The sequence below is a fragment of the Meleagris gallopavo genome, chromosome 2 (genome assembly GCF_000146605.3).
Source record: "Meleagris gallopavo isolate NT-WF06-2002-E0010 breed Aviagen turkey brand Nicholas breeding stock chromosome 2, Turkey_5.1, whole genome shotgun sequence".
Lineage (NCBI taxonomy): Eukaryota > Metazoa > Chordata > Aves > Galliformes > Phasianidae > Meleagris > Meleagris gallopavo.
This window is the reverse complement of record NC_015012.2, coordinates 9,403,438-9,414,914: the sequence shown is the minus strand read 5'-3', so window position 1 is coordinate 9,414,914 and position 11,477 is coordinate 9,403,438. Positions and strand designations below refer to the sequence as shown.

The following is an 11,477-nucleotide window of genomic DNA, read 5'->3' as shown; positions in this document are numbered from 1 at the left end:
GTAGTAAAAATGCTCAAGACAAGTAGGCCCAGGCATTTTTTCCAACTGACAGATGCTAGTTATTTAGTTGTCTGAAAATTTTGACTTCAGCAGGGCCTCACGAGCACTGTTGGCTGAGGCTGTTTCCTGATACGTGTTTTCTCTAACCTAAAACCAGGTCCCGGTCTCGATCCCGCTCCAGGTCCCGAGGAAGAAGGTATTCTCGCTCACGCAGTCGAAGTCGTGGTAGGAGGTATGCTTATGTTTGCTGCTTCTTGTTTGTTTGGCGTAGAACTGTTTACGCAACTGAACAGCTTTATTTGACTTTTCTGCAGGTCCAGGTCTGCTTCCTATCGTAGGTCACGGTCGGTTTCACCTCGTAGGTCTAGGTCAATCTCTCCACGCCGGTCCCGCTCGGGCTCCTTGAAGAGATCAAGGTAATTAATAATTTCTTAGAAGTTTTCGGTTTTGTGTTGCTGTTTCAGAAACTTTTAGAAGCATTCTTAGTCTGATAAATCTAGTTAAATTTATAATAATCTTGTTAGTTTTTGAGACCTTAGCTGCATATCCCATGTTGAGTTTTGATGCCTAAAATGTTGAACAATCGTGCAGGACTTATATTTCAGTGTACAGATGTTACGTAGTGCTGTAACAGTCTTTGATTTATTTTTCATTTTAGGTCGAGATCAAGATCAAGGTCGAGATCCAGATCTGTTACATGGCCCCGAAGCAGGTAGGTTACATTGCTGAGGGTTATGTAGTAAAGTTAGTTGAGGCTGTTGAGGTTTTCTGTCAGATGTTAAAATTTTCAGGAAAAAGCACGTTCCCTTTAGTAACTCAGGGTTCTGAAGCTTCTATAGACTAGTGCAGAACACTGTACTTTCTCTTGTTTGGTCTGTGAAGTTTGTTGGCTTGTTTGTGTGTGGTTAACGTGCCAGTGATATCTAGGTCTTTATGGTGATCAGAAGTACTGTTTTTATTAGTTTGCATTATTTGTTGTCTAACATAGCATACATCTAGAATTTATCTGTTTGGTTTTTTTTTCATTTGCTTTATTTAGCACATAAGAAACTCTGGATTCTTCCAGATACATGTCAGAAATTAGGGTACCCTTTTGATAACGTGTATGTAATGCATGTGCTGGAAAGTGCTGAAGAACTTTCTAGTGCAGTTACAGCTGTTTCCAGCTGTCTTGAGTACTTGTCCATTCATTCACAAGTGTCACTTTTGCAGCTGAATTAAGTGTGTGATAAACACTACACCAAGTTATTTTGTACTATCCAGCATACCTGTAGAATGATACCAGATTTGAGAAAAATACAGGATGCCGTTAATTCTCCTTAATGTTGTGGTTTACTGCTTCCATGCTAAGTGAGCATAGTGCATGTTTCTTGAGAGCTTGTCAGATACGTGGCTGGCATAGGTGACCTGGATGTCTTCAGGTAGCTGCCTTGTTCAGTGGAGAGTGCTCTTTGCCCACCCTGTTCCTTGGTCTGCCGTTCTGCTTTAATGACTGCTCTTAGACATAAGAAACACAATAGGCATTGGTGAAGAAACAAAGCAGAAAAAGGAATCTTCAGCTGGATTAACTGGAAGAATCCACAGCTGAGGATGGTAAAAGGTGGTAGTAGAGGCTTTTATGAGGAGTGGTACGGAGGGCTGTAAGGAGTTCCTAGGGAAAGAAGAGATGGAGATCAGAAGATGGCTCAGTTAAGAGCAAAAAGTCACATAGGCTTTCCAAAACCTGGTGAAAAGAAAAGGGAATTTGCCTGAGGTATCAGAATGATGCTTTTGCATTGATCAAATGCACTTTTTCTCTCTCTCTTGCTAAAATCTGTTGAATCTTAATACCAGTTGTTGCAATGTGATTTAACTGTGGCTCATCATTGTTCACTGAGTATGATGAGCAGAAAGTAGCTAAGGTCAGCAGGCTCTCAAGGGGAAAATTCTGTTGAAGCTATTATCATTATTTTCCTTTTTTAGTACCAGGACTGTTTTCTACATTGTAAAGGATGCTGCTCAAACTCTGCATTGTGACGTGTTTCTTAGTAATTTAGTGATTGAGGTGGAGAAAATTTCATACATAGAACTACAGAGAAATGGCAAAACTTTGATGTTCAATTTATAATGGAGTCATTGTTAAATTTATACATCAGGCAGTTGAAAGACAGTTTTTTTTTCTTGAAGAATCAAAGGAATGCAAAACACCCAGAGACAGATTCATAGGGAAGAAAGTCTGAAGAAGTATTACACAATGTTTGCTAGACTGACAGCATCAAAGAGTACATCTGGAAGCAGTCATGGAAAGCCATGGATATGGAAAGTAGAACACTTCCTTTGGGAACTTAGAAATTTCATTTTTTGTAAGTGATGTTAGTGTTCTGGTGCAGCAGTTTTATCTCCAAAGGGCTGGAAAAGACTGAAAGTCTTTTCACAATGCTTAAATTTGACAGATCTGAAAGAATATTTTTGTCAGGTGCATACGAAAGATGAAGTACACTGAGAAGAAGACGTCTGTAAGAGTGTACTGCCTGCAGCTGGTTTCAGCTGTAGTGGTAGCTGTTGCTCAAGGCTAATAATACTCGCAAGTTTAAAGTCTGGTGTTTTACAAGCTGTTTGAAGATACTGGTCTGAACTTGGGTGGCTGATATGTTTCCTGCCACTTGCACCAGCATGCATAAATTACTGGCCTGGGACCAAAGTCCAGAGTAACGTGTACAGCATCCGTTTGAAATCTTTGTTCTGAAAGATAGTTAGCTAAAGCCCTGTGAGTTTCCAGCATTCTGTCTGCGTTCAGCATTACGGTTCTTATATACTTAGTGTAAACTTTGCTGTCTCAGATGTGGTGATACGCATGCCACTGGCTTTCTTGCTGAGCTGTTTTTACTTCTTGTAGGTCTAGGTCTCACGGCAGATCTAAATCTGGCACGCCGGCTAAGAGGTGAGCATACAGAGAGGTAGCCTACAGTAGCATCTAGAATTCAGTGTTGTTTTCATGTGATTAACAAAGCCTCTGGTCCTCTAGAGGAAAAAAAAGTCCCCGAAACATGAGTGTCCAATTAATTCACTTCAGATACGACTCTGATTATAAAATTTTCTCTACAGGCCTTTGGAATATGTTCTTTATCCGTCTTATTGTTTCCTAGTAGCTCTTTGCAGTTTCTAGTTCAGTACTTATTTGCTTGCTTGTTTTGTGCTCAGTTCTGTTTTATTCTCCCAACCATCAGAGAAAAGGTTTTATTAAAGCAGTCATAGATTCCTTCAATTCAGCAGCATTTTTTTTCCCCCCTAATGCCTCACTTGTACTATCCCTTCTTTTCCTGTTTTCTTCACTGAAGATGGTTGCATAAATGCAGTCTCCATACTAAATGAATGGAGAATCCCCCCAGTGTAAAAGCTGATGGGAAAACGGTCATCTTCAAGAGCTTCTGCCTAGAATCCCGTAATAATTCCACTGCTATGCTGTTGTGGTGGTTTTCATGTTTGTTGATTGTTTTGTTGGGGGGGGTGTGTGTGTGTGTGTGTGTATTTTAATTGTATACTGCAATGATTGTGTTCTGTTTTGACAGTCGGTCAAAGTCCCGATCACCATCTCCAAAGAGAAGGTATGTTGGTCTCTCTGCTGGTAACACATACTGTAGAACTGGCATTTTAGTATCTGCAGTGCTGTTTGCTGAGGAGTGTGACTGCTGCCTGTAGGAGAATATGGGGAAGATATTTTTCTGCAATCTCTTTGCCAGAGATAACATGATTGTGGTTTGATGTGTGGTGATATAGATGTGGAAATAAGAAATTCCTCTGTGTGCTGGTTAGATGCCTTGGCTTTGGCTGCTCCTGTATTAACTAGGAGTTCACTAGTTCTTTACTGCATAGAGACTTTCTGCTGGTAAGCTTGAAACACAAAATAAAGATGGGATGCAGCTCTGAGTCTCATTAAAAGCTGCAGTGGGACTGCGAAGGTAGAGTGGAGTAACCTGGTGTAATAGTTGGGAAGGGGAGATTGAGTCTGATTTTACTGCTGTTGCTTATAGTTGTTGTTGTTTGTTTGTTTGTTTTTCCCCAAAAATGCTAGTAAATAATTCTGTCTGTGCACATACATGTAGTGACAGAATAGGCTGCTATATTTTTAAATTATTTTTACATACTTTTAGAACTTCTGTTAGGCTGCTTACATGGGTTGATTGTGACAGGACAAGTGGGAAAGGCTTTAAACTAAGACAGAGGAGGTTTATGTTGGATATTAGGCTTTTCACACAGAGGGTGGTGATGCACTGGAACAGGTTGCCCGAGGAGGTTGTGGATGCCCCATCCCTGGAGGCATTCAAGGCCAGGCTGGATGTGGTTCTGGGCAGCCTGGTCTGGTGGATGGCAACCCTGCACATAGCAGGGGGGTTGAAACTACGTGATCATTGTGGTTCTTTTCAACCCACACCATTCTATGATTCTAAGGCAGCTTTTGTAAAAGTATAATAATTATTTTTAAAACTTCAATATTAGCTCTAACTTCGCAATTACAGGGGAATTGAACAAATGCTTGTTATATCTAAGTGATCACCATAACAGGTTTTGGCATCTTGCTGTATAATGATGTATCCTGTCATCTGTGAGAGCCACTATCAGTTGTACAGCTCAGATGACTTCACGATGATCTCATTTAAATTGCAATACAATAATAACAATATAATTAATACGCAAATTAATTACGCAAATATAATAAAATAGAAAAATGCAGAGGAGGTGAAAGTAAAAAATAAATGTATTGTCTCATCATTAGCCTACTTATTTTGTCAACAGTAATTGGTTATTTTATTCAGGAAAAAAAGACAAAAAACAGTGCCTGTAGGGTTATGGAGTAGTCCAGGTATCCTCCTGATCTTCTTCCCATGTTTGTGAATCCCAGATCGCTGCTGAAATGTTAACTGCAGGTTCTTTTCCTTTCAGTCGTTCGCCATCAGGAAGCCCTCAAAGAAGCGCAAGCCCTGAAAGAATGGATTAAAGTTATGAATTTAACCTTTTAGGAAGAAAGTTATTTTGCTTACATTATTATAAGGGATTTTGTGGTGTCTTCGTAAATGTAAGAATGTAGATAGAAGAGTATATCAATTAAAATTTGGCATGATCTGGGTCTTCTGAGTTAGTCACACCAATAGACTAGCACAGGTCTCTTTTTATTGTATGAATTAACTTCCTGTGATATGAAAATGTGGGACTTTTTTATTGGCACATTGAAATAAAATGTGTATTTTTAACTAAAATTTCTCTGTAGTAACCCTGCTGCTTCTGTTAACGTTGGGGTAATTCTAGCTGTGTGCCATGTAACATGGATGGGTGATGTCTAAGGTGGGAATGACTAATAGCATCCTCTCAAACTGTCACTTACTGTTGGATCATCTGAAGAAAGGATCGCTTTCTGCTTTCTTTTAAGACAGAACTTATCTCCTCTGTCTGCAGATGGTGAAAACTTTGCATATGCTTTTTTAATTCCTTTATGCCTTTAATGGGCATTTGTTTTTCTCACTGATCTAATAAGCACTGCAGTTGAGTTGTAATCTGCGATTCCAAAAATCAAACAAGCGTTTGTTCAAAACATCTATTTTAAGTGAATACATCTGCAGAAACATCCAGACACACAGCAGTGATAATGTGAGCGCTTTCTCAACTTGTTGCATTTTTAGTTATTTCGTCTACTCGTATAAAGAAGACTTCAAATGTCTCAAAGCACGTTTTCCTTCTCTGGGGGAAGAGGTAAGGTGGTCTGACCTACTTTCTGAGGGTGCGTTTGCTTGGGAGACAAAAGGAAGTGTTAAGAAGCTTTCTGCTGTTGGCTTGAACTTTCCTCCTCAAGTGAAAGTCTCACAGCTGACCTCAGGAATTCAAACCTGCTGCACAGAATGGGTATGGCCTTAAAGCAGCCCAAATCCTGGAGATGGTTGTTAATGAAGCTAATTTCTTGCAGTATCTGCACCACCTTCAGGTTTAATGATTTGTATATAGTTCTGTCACTCTGTACTTGTCCTCATTCTGTAGTAAAGAACTGCATGATACAGCACTTTGTTGACACAGATCACAGGAAAAGACTGGAAACAGTGTTAGACTGAGCAAACAAATGGTTGGAGGGGAAAAAAGCTGACTTATATTTTATTCATCTTTTTTTTATAATGTGATGGGAGAGCTATCAGAAACATGCCAGTTTTGGTGGTAAAGGAAAGTGGAAAAACTAAAACAAGTTTCTGCCCAAAGCACTGAAGTGGAAAATGAGTCCTGTTTGGGCTTCGAAGATCTCTAATGGCAGATTGCTTTCATTGTGTAACAGAGCTTCTTAAATGCAAGAAGATGACAAAATTAACTTCGCTCACTCCTTTGGTAACCCATGGGTTTTTTGTTTGTTTGTTTTTTGTTGGTTGGGTTTTTTTGTTTGTTTCTGGTTTCCTGTTAATAACAAGTTTGTGGCAATTTGAGCAAATAGTGCAGATGCTGAACATACTGTCATGTTACTGCAGTGTTTGGCCTTTGTCCATCATCCTGATGTGTTTGGTGTCCATGTGAACACCACCATGGTGCTTAGCAGTGAAACCCAGTGTTTCATTGGCCAGGTGCAGTGATCTGTATTTTAGCAGTATTTATAATGTTCTGCCAGAGGAGCGATGGAGTGGCACAAAATGCTGCCCTGGAATGAAATACCTGAAGCCTGTGACTTGTGCTTGTTGGTTGTGTACTGCCTGCCCAGCTCATAGCACACCTGGTGAGAAGCACATGTATGCTGCTGCTCTGGAATTTGATCAGTTTTTTTCTCTTCTGTACTCATGAGGTAAACCTACTCCCTAATAAACCTGCAGACTGCACGACAGATGTACTGGTACCTGTTTTTCAGTACCCAGAGACACCATGGAAGATGGATCCCTGTGTGAGAATACAGGGCTGTGCTGTCGGGGCAGCTGTGCTGGCCACTGTGGCCTGGTGCAAAGGACAGGAAGCACTGCAGAGACGTGTGAAGGGGCAGCAACAAATCCCATGCCCAAAAAGGAGTAGGGTGTCTGCGGCCGCTCTGGGCTTGAGTCGTCCTCAGGATTTCCGCTTCATTCCTGTAGCCAGGGTACGTGGAAGATGCTCTTGTACAGTTACTGCTGTTGGCTTCAAAATAGGAGTTAAGCCAGAGGAGCTGGCAGTGAACCAGTGTAATTCCAGCACTCCTTCCCTCCACAAGGCTGTATGTGTGTGAGCGGGACAATGCTGTCAGCTGTGATTGCAGGGCACCCTTGGATTAGTTGACCTTGAGTTATGGGGCAATTCTGAACAGCTGAATAACGCAACAGCCAGCACCTCTAGAGCTGTTTTGGGACTAGCTGATGCTCTCTGAAATGGCTGCTGAGCCATGTCTCCAGCAGTCCCCTGCTGTAGGTTGAACTCTGGTAGGCTGTGTGCCTAAGTGCTGTTTTCAGAGCAATTTTCCATGGAACAAAACCTGTTGTGCAGCAGTGAGGCTGGGGGGAGAGTGAGGGCAGTGTAGAGACAGGATAGCAGTGGAGTTAAAGTATAAAGAATGCAGACAGGAAGAAGAAAGCTTTCAAGCGGGTTGTGGGGCAGCTCCTGTGACCTGCAGGGTTTTTGAGGGAACCTGCTGGAGATGCTTACCCCTTCCTGCAGTAGGAACTGGCCTCTCTCCTCAGGCAGTGCCAAAGCACAGCCAGGTGGTGTGGTTGTATTCCTCCCCGGGCAGGAGCAGAGGGCAGGGGAAGTGAGGCTGCGAGAGGCAATGAGCACTGGTAAGAATGATGGGCACCAGGGAGGGCCGTGTGCCCACAGCCTTCCTGGAGCAGAACCCCAGAGCATCTCCCCACCATGGGCATTTCTTACAACTCTTCAAACAGACCCAGAAGCCACAGGCCCTGAGTGGCTCACCTTGTTCACAGCATCGGGCCAGTTTTGGGTTTCCAGACAGAAAGCTGAGTGCTTGGGGTAGATGGCAGCACCTTTGCCCTTCAGGGAACCATCCAGGTTGTTTCCAGTGTAGAACTGGAGGCCAGGCTGGGTGGTGTGAACCTCCATGGTCCTGCCGCTGGGCGGGTGGTGAGCCCTGCAGAGAAAATGCTGTAGGTGGGCAAGTGGATGCTGGCGCTTCAGGAGCACCCTCAGGGCTGCCAGCCTTACCTGGCCACGAGGCGCCGAGTCTGCCCCAGTGGCAGGCAGAAGTTGTGATCGAAGCCATCCAGGTGGAACTGCTTCAGGTGCTTCCCCAACTGCACCGGCTGACGGAGGTCAAAGCCAGTGCCCTGCACGGCAGCCACCTCCCCTAGGCCAGGAGAGCAGCAGCATCAACACTTGCATCCAGTGCCCTGCGCACCAGAAGCTGTGCCAGGCTGAGGTACCAGCACAGCTTCAGCCTCTGCTCCCTGCAGCTCTGCACCGGTTCTGCTCTGCAAACCCTGAAAATCATCAGGCTCCCTATGACAAGCAGTGAACTTGTGTGGCTTCTGAGCCTATCTAAGAGAAACGCTTTTACAGCTGCGGAGTAGAAAAACACCTTGAGGAAAAAAAAAGCCACTTTGATTACAGCACTGATGTAAAATACAGCGCCGTTGCACGTGAGCAGACTGTGCTTAATAGCAGCACAAATCTCATCTTTGCCTCTGGGGCTAAAACCATACGCAGTTTTATCAGCTTCAAGGGCTAAGGTTATGCAAAGCTTTGAGTGAGTGCTGTGAAAAGCCGGGGAGAGAGCTAGCTGCAATTAAGATGCAAAATAAATTAACTACCCTCCAAGACAACTGTTGTTGAGGCCTGATGGAATTAGTAGGGAGAAGCAGGGCAGTGGGTTTGCTACAGCATTGAGTTTTTTCCCAGTTTAGCAACATGCTAGGCTGAGCAAAAGCTGCTGCAACTTGGAAGCCCCACTCCTCCAGGTGCAAGCTGGTGCATGCATGCACAGTGGTAAACGCAGGCATAACACTACTTCTATCAGACACCTGAGCTAAAAAGCTTTCTTGTTTGCTTTGTTTTTTAAGCTTATTTTGTCTCAGTCAGATGTTTCTTTTTCTTTTTTCCTTTTTTGTGAAATAATGCTTCTAATTCCTCAAAGCAACCTCCTCCAACATGAAACCTGGTGTGAGATATGTTTTGCACTGAGGTTGGCTCTTGCTGCAGCTCAGTGCAGTTGCTTGCACAGCTCAACAGGAGGGTGCTGGAGTGGGCACCAGGAATGCACATTCTGCCTCAGCTTGCTTAGATTGTTTAACTTGGAGGCAGGATCTTTCATAGGGAGAAACACAGGTGGGTAAACAAGCCAACAACAACAACAAAAAACAACTAGGAAGCTGTTTTCCCCATTTCACCCCCAAATGATGTAGTACAAGAAATTGCCAGTCTGCTTCTATGCTCTGACGCCAGAGAAAGCAGCAATGTCACCCTCATTGAATTAACCTGCTTAGCATGCAAAATGCGTTGTCTTCCTTCGCAGGCTTTCCTCTTTCTGAACGTTAAAGACAGGAAAGAAAAATCCTGGGTTTGCGTGCTCAGGCTCCCAGCCAGCAGTGCTAGCTCTCTGTCCCTCTGTAGAGATGGGTAAGGCCACGTTATTCCATAGAACATCCCAGTACAGGAGTATGGTAAAGCAAAACTCTGTACAGACCCCCATCTGTGAAGCTCTCTCTGCTATGTGTCACCCACCGGTTGGTATCTTGGTGTCATCCACAGGCAAGTAGGAATCCGCTTCAATAGAAATCTCATGGTCATAGATGTCAGGTGAGCCCTGTGGGAGGAAGGGAAATGCTGGGATTCCTGCAAGGGTCTTCAAACACTCAGGTGTGGTGATGCTGCAGCTGATCTTGTAGTGCCTGGGGGGCATCCCAGGCATTCCCACCTTGTCCTCATTAGAGGACAAGTTGCCAGCATGGGTGAAAGGCTGTGTGGGACCTCTTCCATGGGACTATCAGCCTGAACTTGCACCTTGCCAAGCACCAATACACTGCCAGCTGGCTAGCCTAAATATGCCAGGATATAGTAGCAGGCAAAAAGGGGGAGGAAGCAAGCATGGTGGGAAGTGCAGCCTGTGCTCCTGCCTCGTGTCTCATGCTCCTCTTCCTCTCTGGGAGTCTCAGGGATGCTGGCAAGGGACTTGCTGGGCAGGAAGAGGAACAAAGTCGAAGCTAAACCTGCACGTTACTGTCTAATCTGAGCAGTAGTTTCATGCCCAAAGGTCTCCTGTTCCTCTGGAAATATGCCTGAGCTGCATTCCATAGGTGTTGATATTGCTGTATGGCTAGGAGGACAATCTGAGAGTAAGCTAATAACTGCACTGCCATTTTTTAGGGCAATATCATGAGCAGACCTGCAGAGAAAAGCTGGAATGCTTCTCACTAATGCTTTCACAGTTCTCTGTTACACATTTTCCCTTCCTGTGCCCTCTGCCCAGCAATATTTAATTGCCCAGGTCCTCTTCTTCCAAACCAAGTTATAAATACAAAGGTGCAGGAGACCAAAGTGCAGCTGCAATGCAGTGCCAATCACTGTGGGTCTGCTCTGCAATCCACTGATGCCCCACTGTACAACTGGCCATGTCACATCCCTTCTCCATGATGTTCTTTCTCCTCCTATTTTGACCTGGATCTTTGTCTGCTACACTGACTGGTTTCAATTGCAGCCTCTAGACAAGGGTTTCAGGACCTTGTCTCAAAGGGATTCATAGAGGCCAGCCAAAAATACCAGTCCATCACTAGGAGATGCCAATTCTGCTCTTCCTGTGTAATCTTTTCAAGGGTCCACAACTACCCAGTTACAAACAAAAGATGGGGTAATATTCATGACCAGGTGGCTGTGTTCACAAAGCACTGGGATAACACAGCCTTCCTTGAGGTCTACGTGAGGTCTTTTGCAGCTTGTAGGCTGGGACACCACTTCTTTGTCCCTGTGAATCACCACCTTTCTGAGTTCCCTTTTCTCCTTTGCTGAAAATACTCCTTCCATATGCTAGATGCTGGGAACGTCCTGAACAGTCAGTGCTAGCCTCCCTTACCCCGTCTCCTGCCAGCAGGATCTGACAGCTGAGGCCACCATGCTGGTCCCAACAATCCCACGCAAAGCCCTTCCCAGTGGGAGCCTGGGCTTCTTCACTCCTGCATGGTGCCCTCTGTGGAGTTGGTCTCCCCATGCCTACCTGCCCTGCCAGGTTGAAGTATGCATGGTTTGTCAGGCTGATGGGTGTCTTCTTGCTGGTCTGGGCTCGATAGTTGATAGCCAGCTCACTGCCATTGAGCGTGTAGGTGACCCAGACCTTCAGCTCACCAGGGTAGCCCTCCTCACCGTCAGGGCTGAGCCGGTAGAAGCAGACGCCATTTGGGAGGATTTGGGGGCTCCAAAGAACCTGCAAGGACAATGTGTTAGAAGAGTAGTCCCCCTCTCTCCTTCCCCAGGCTGAAGTTGGGGACAAAAGGCACACAGGGAAGTGTGCACTGAAACAAAGGTTTCTGTCGATCATTTTCTCTGCTCTTTCTCCTAGGGGAAAA

General features: G+C 44.5%; 1 protein-coding gene across 1 annotated transcript; it reads right to left on the bottom strand.

Moving 5' to 3' along the window:
- Positions 1 to 4,717: 4,717 nt before the first annotated feature.
- Positions 4,718 to 11,471, bottom strand: GALM (galactose mutarotase). Its single transcript, XM_019612581.1, has 6 exons — positions 11,129 to 11,471; positions 9,643 to 9,724; positions 8,128 to 8,269; positions 7,879 to 8,053; positions 7,612 to 7,720; positions 4,718 to 4,958 (listed from the first exon to the last, which is right to left on the bottom strand). The coding sequence occupies exons 1-5, from the start codon at positions 11,447 to 11,449 to the stop codon at positions 7,643 to 7,645; spliced, it is 798 nt and encodes a 265-aa protein (XP_019468126.1). The 5' UTR covers positions 11,450 to 11,471; the 3' UTR covers positions 4,718 to 4,958; positions 7,612 to 7,642.
- Between the last annotated feature and the right edge of the window lie 6 nt (positions 11,472 to 11,477).

Bases quoted from the DNA above. Each gene is read 5' to 3' on its own strand.
- GALM (XM_019612581.1), bottom strand. From the start codon at position 11,449: ATGATCGACAGAAACCTTTGTTTCAGTGCACACTTCCCTGTGTGCCTT. The intron at 8,270-9,642 runs GTGGGTGACACA...CTCCTGGCCTAG, and splicing joins TGACACCAAGATACCAACCG to GGGAGGTGGCTGCCGTGCAG. The intron at 8,054-8,127 runs GTAAGGCTGGCA...TTTTCTCTGCAG, and splicing joins ACTCGGCGCCTCGTGGCCAG to GGCTCACCACCCGCCCAGCG.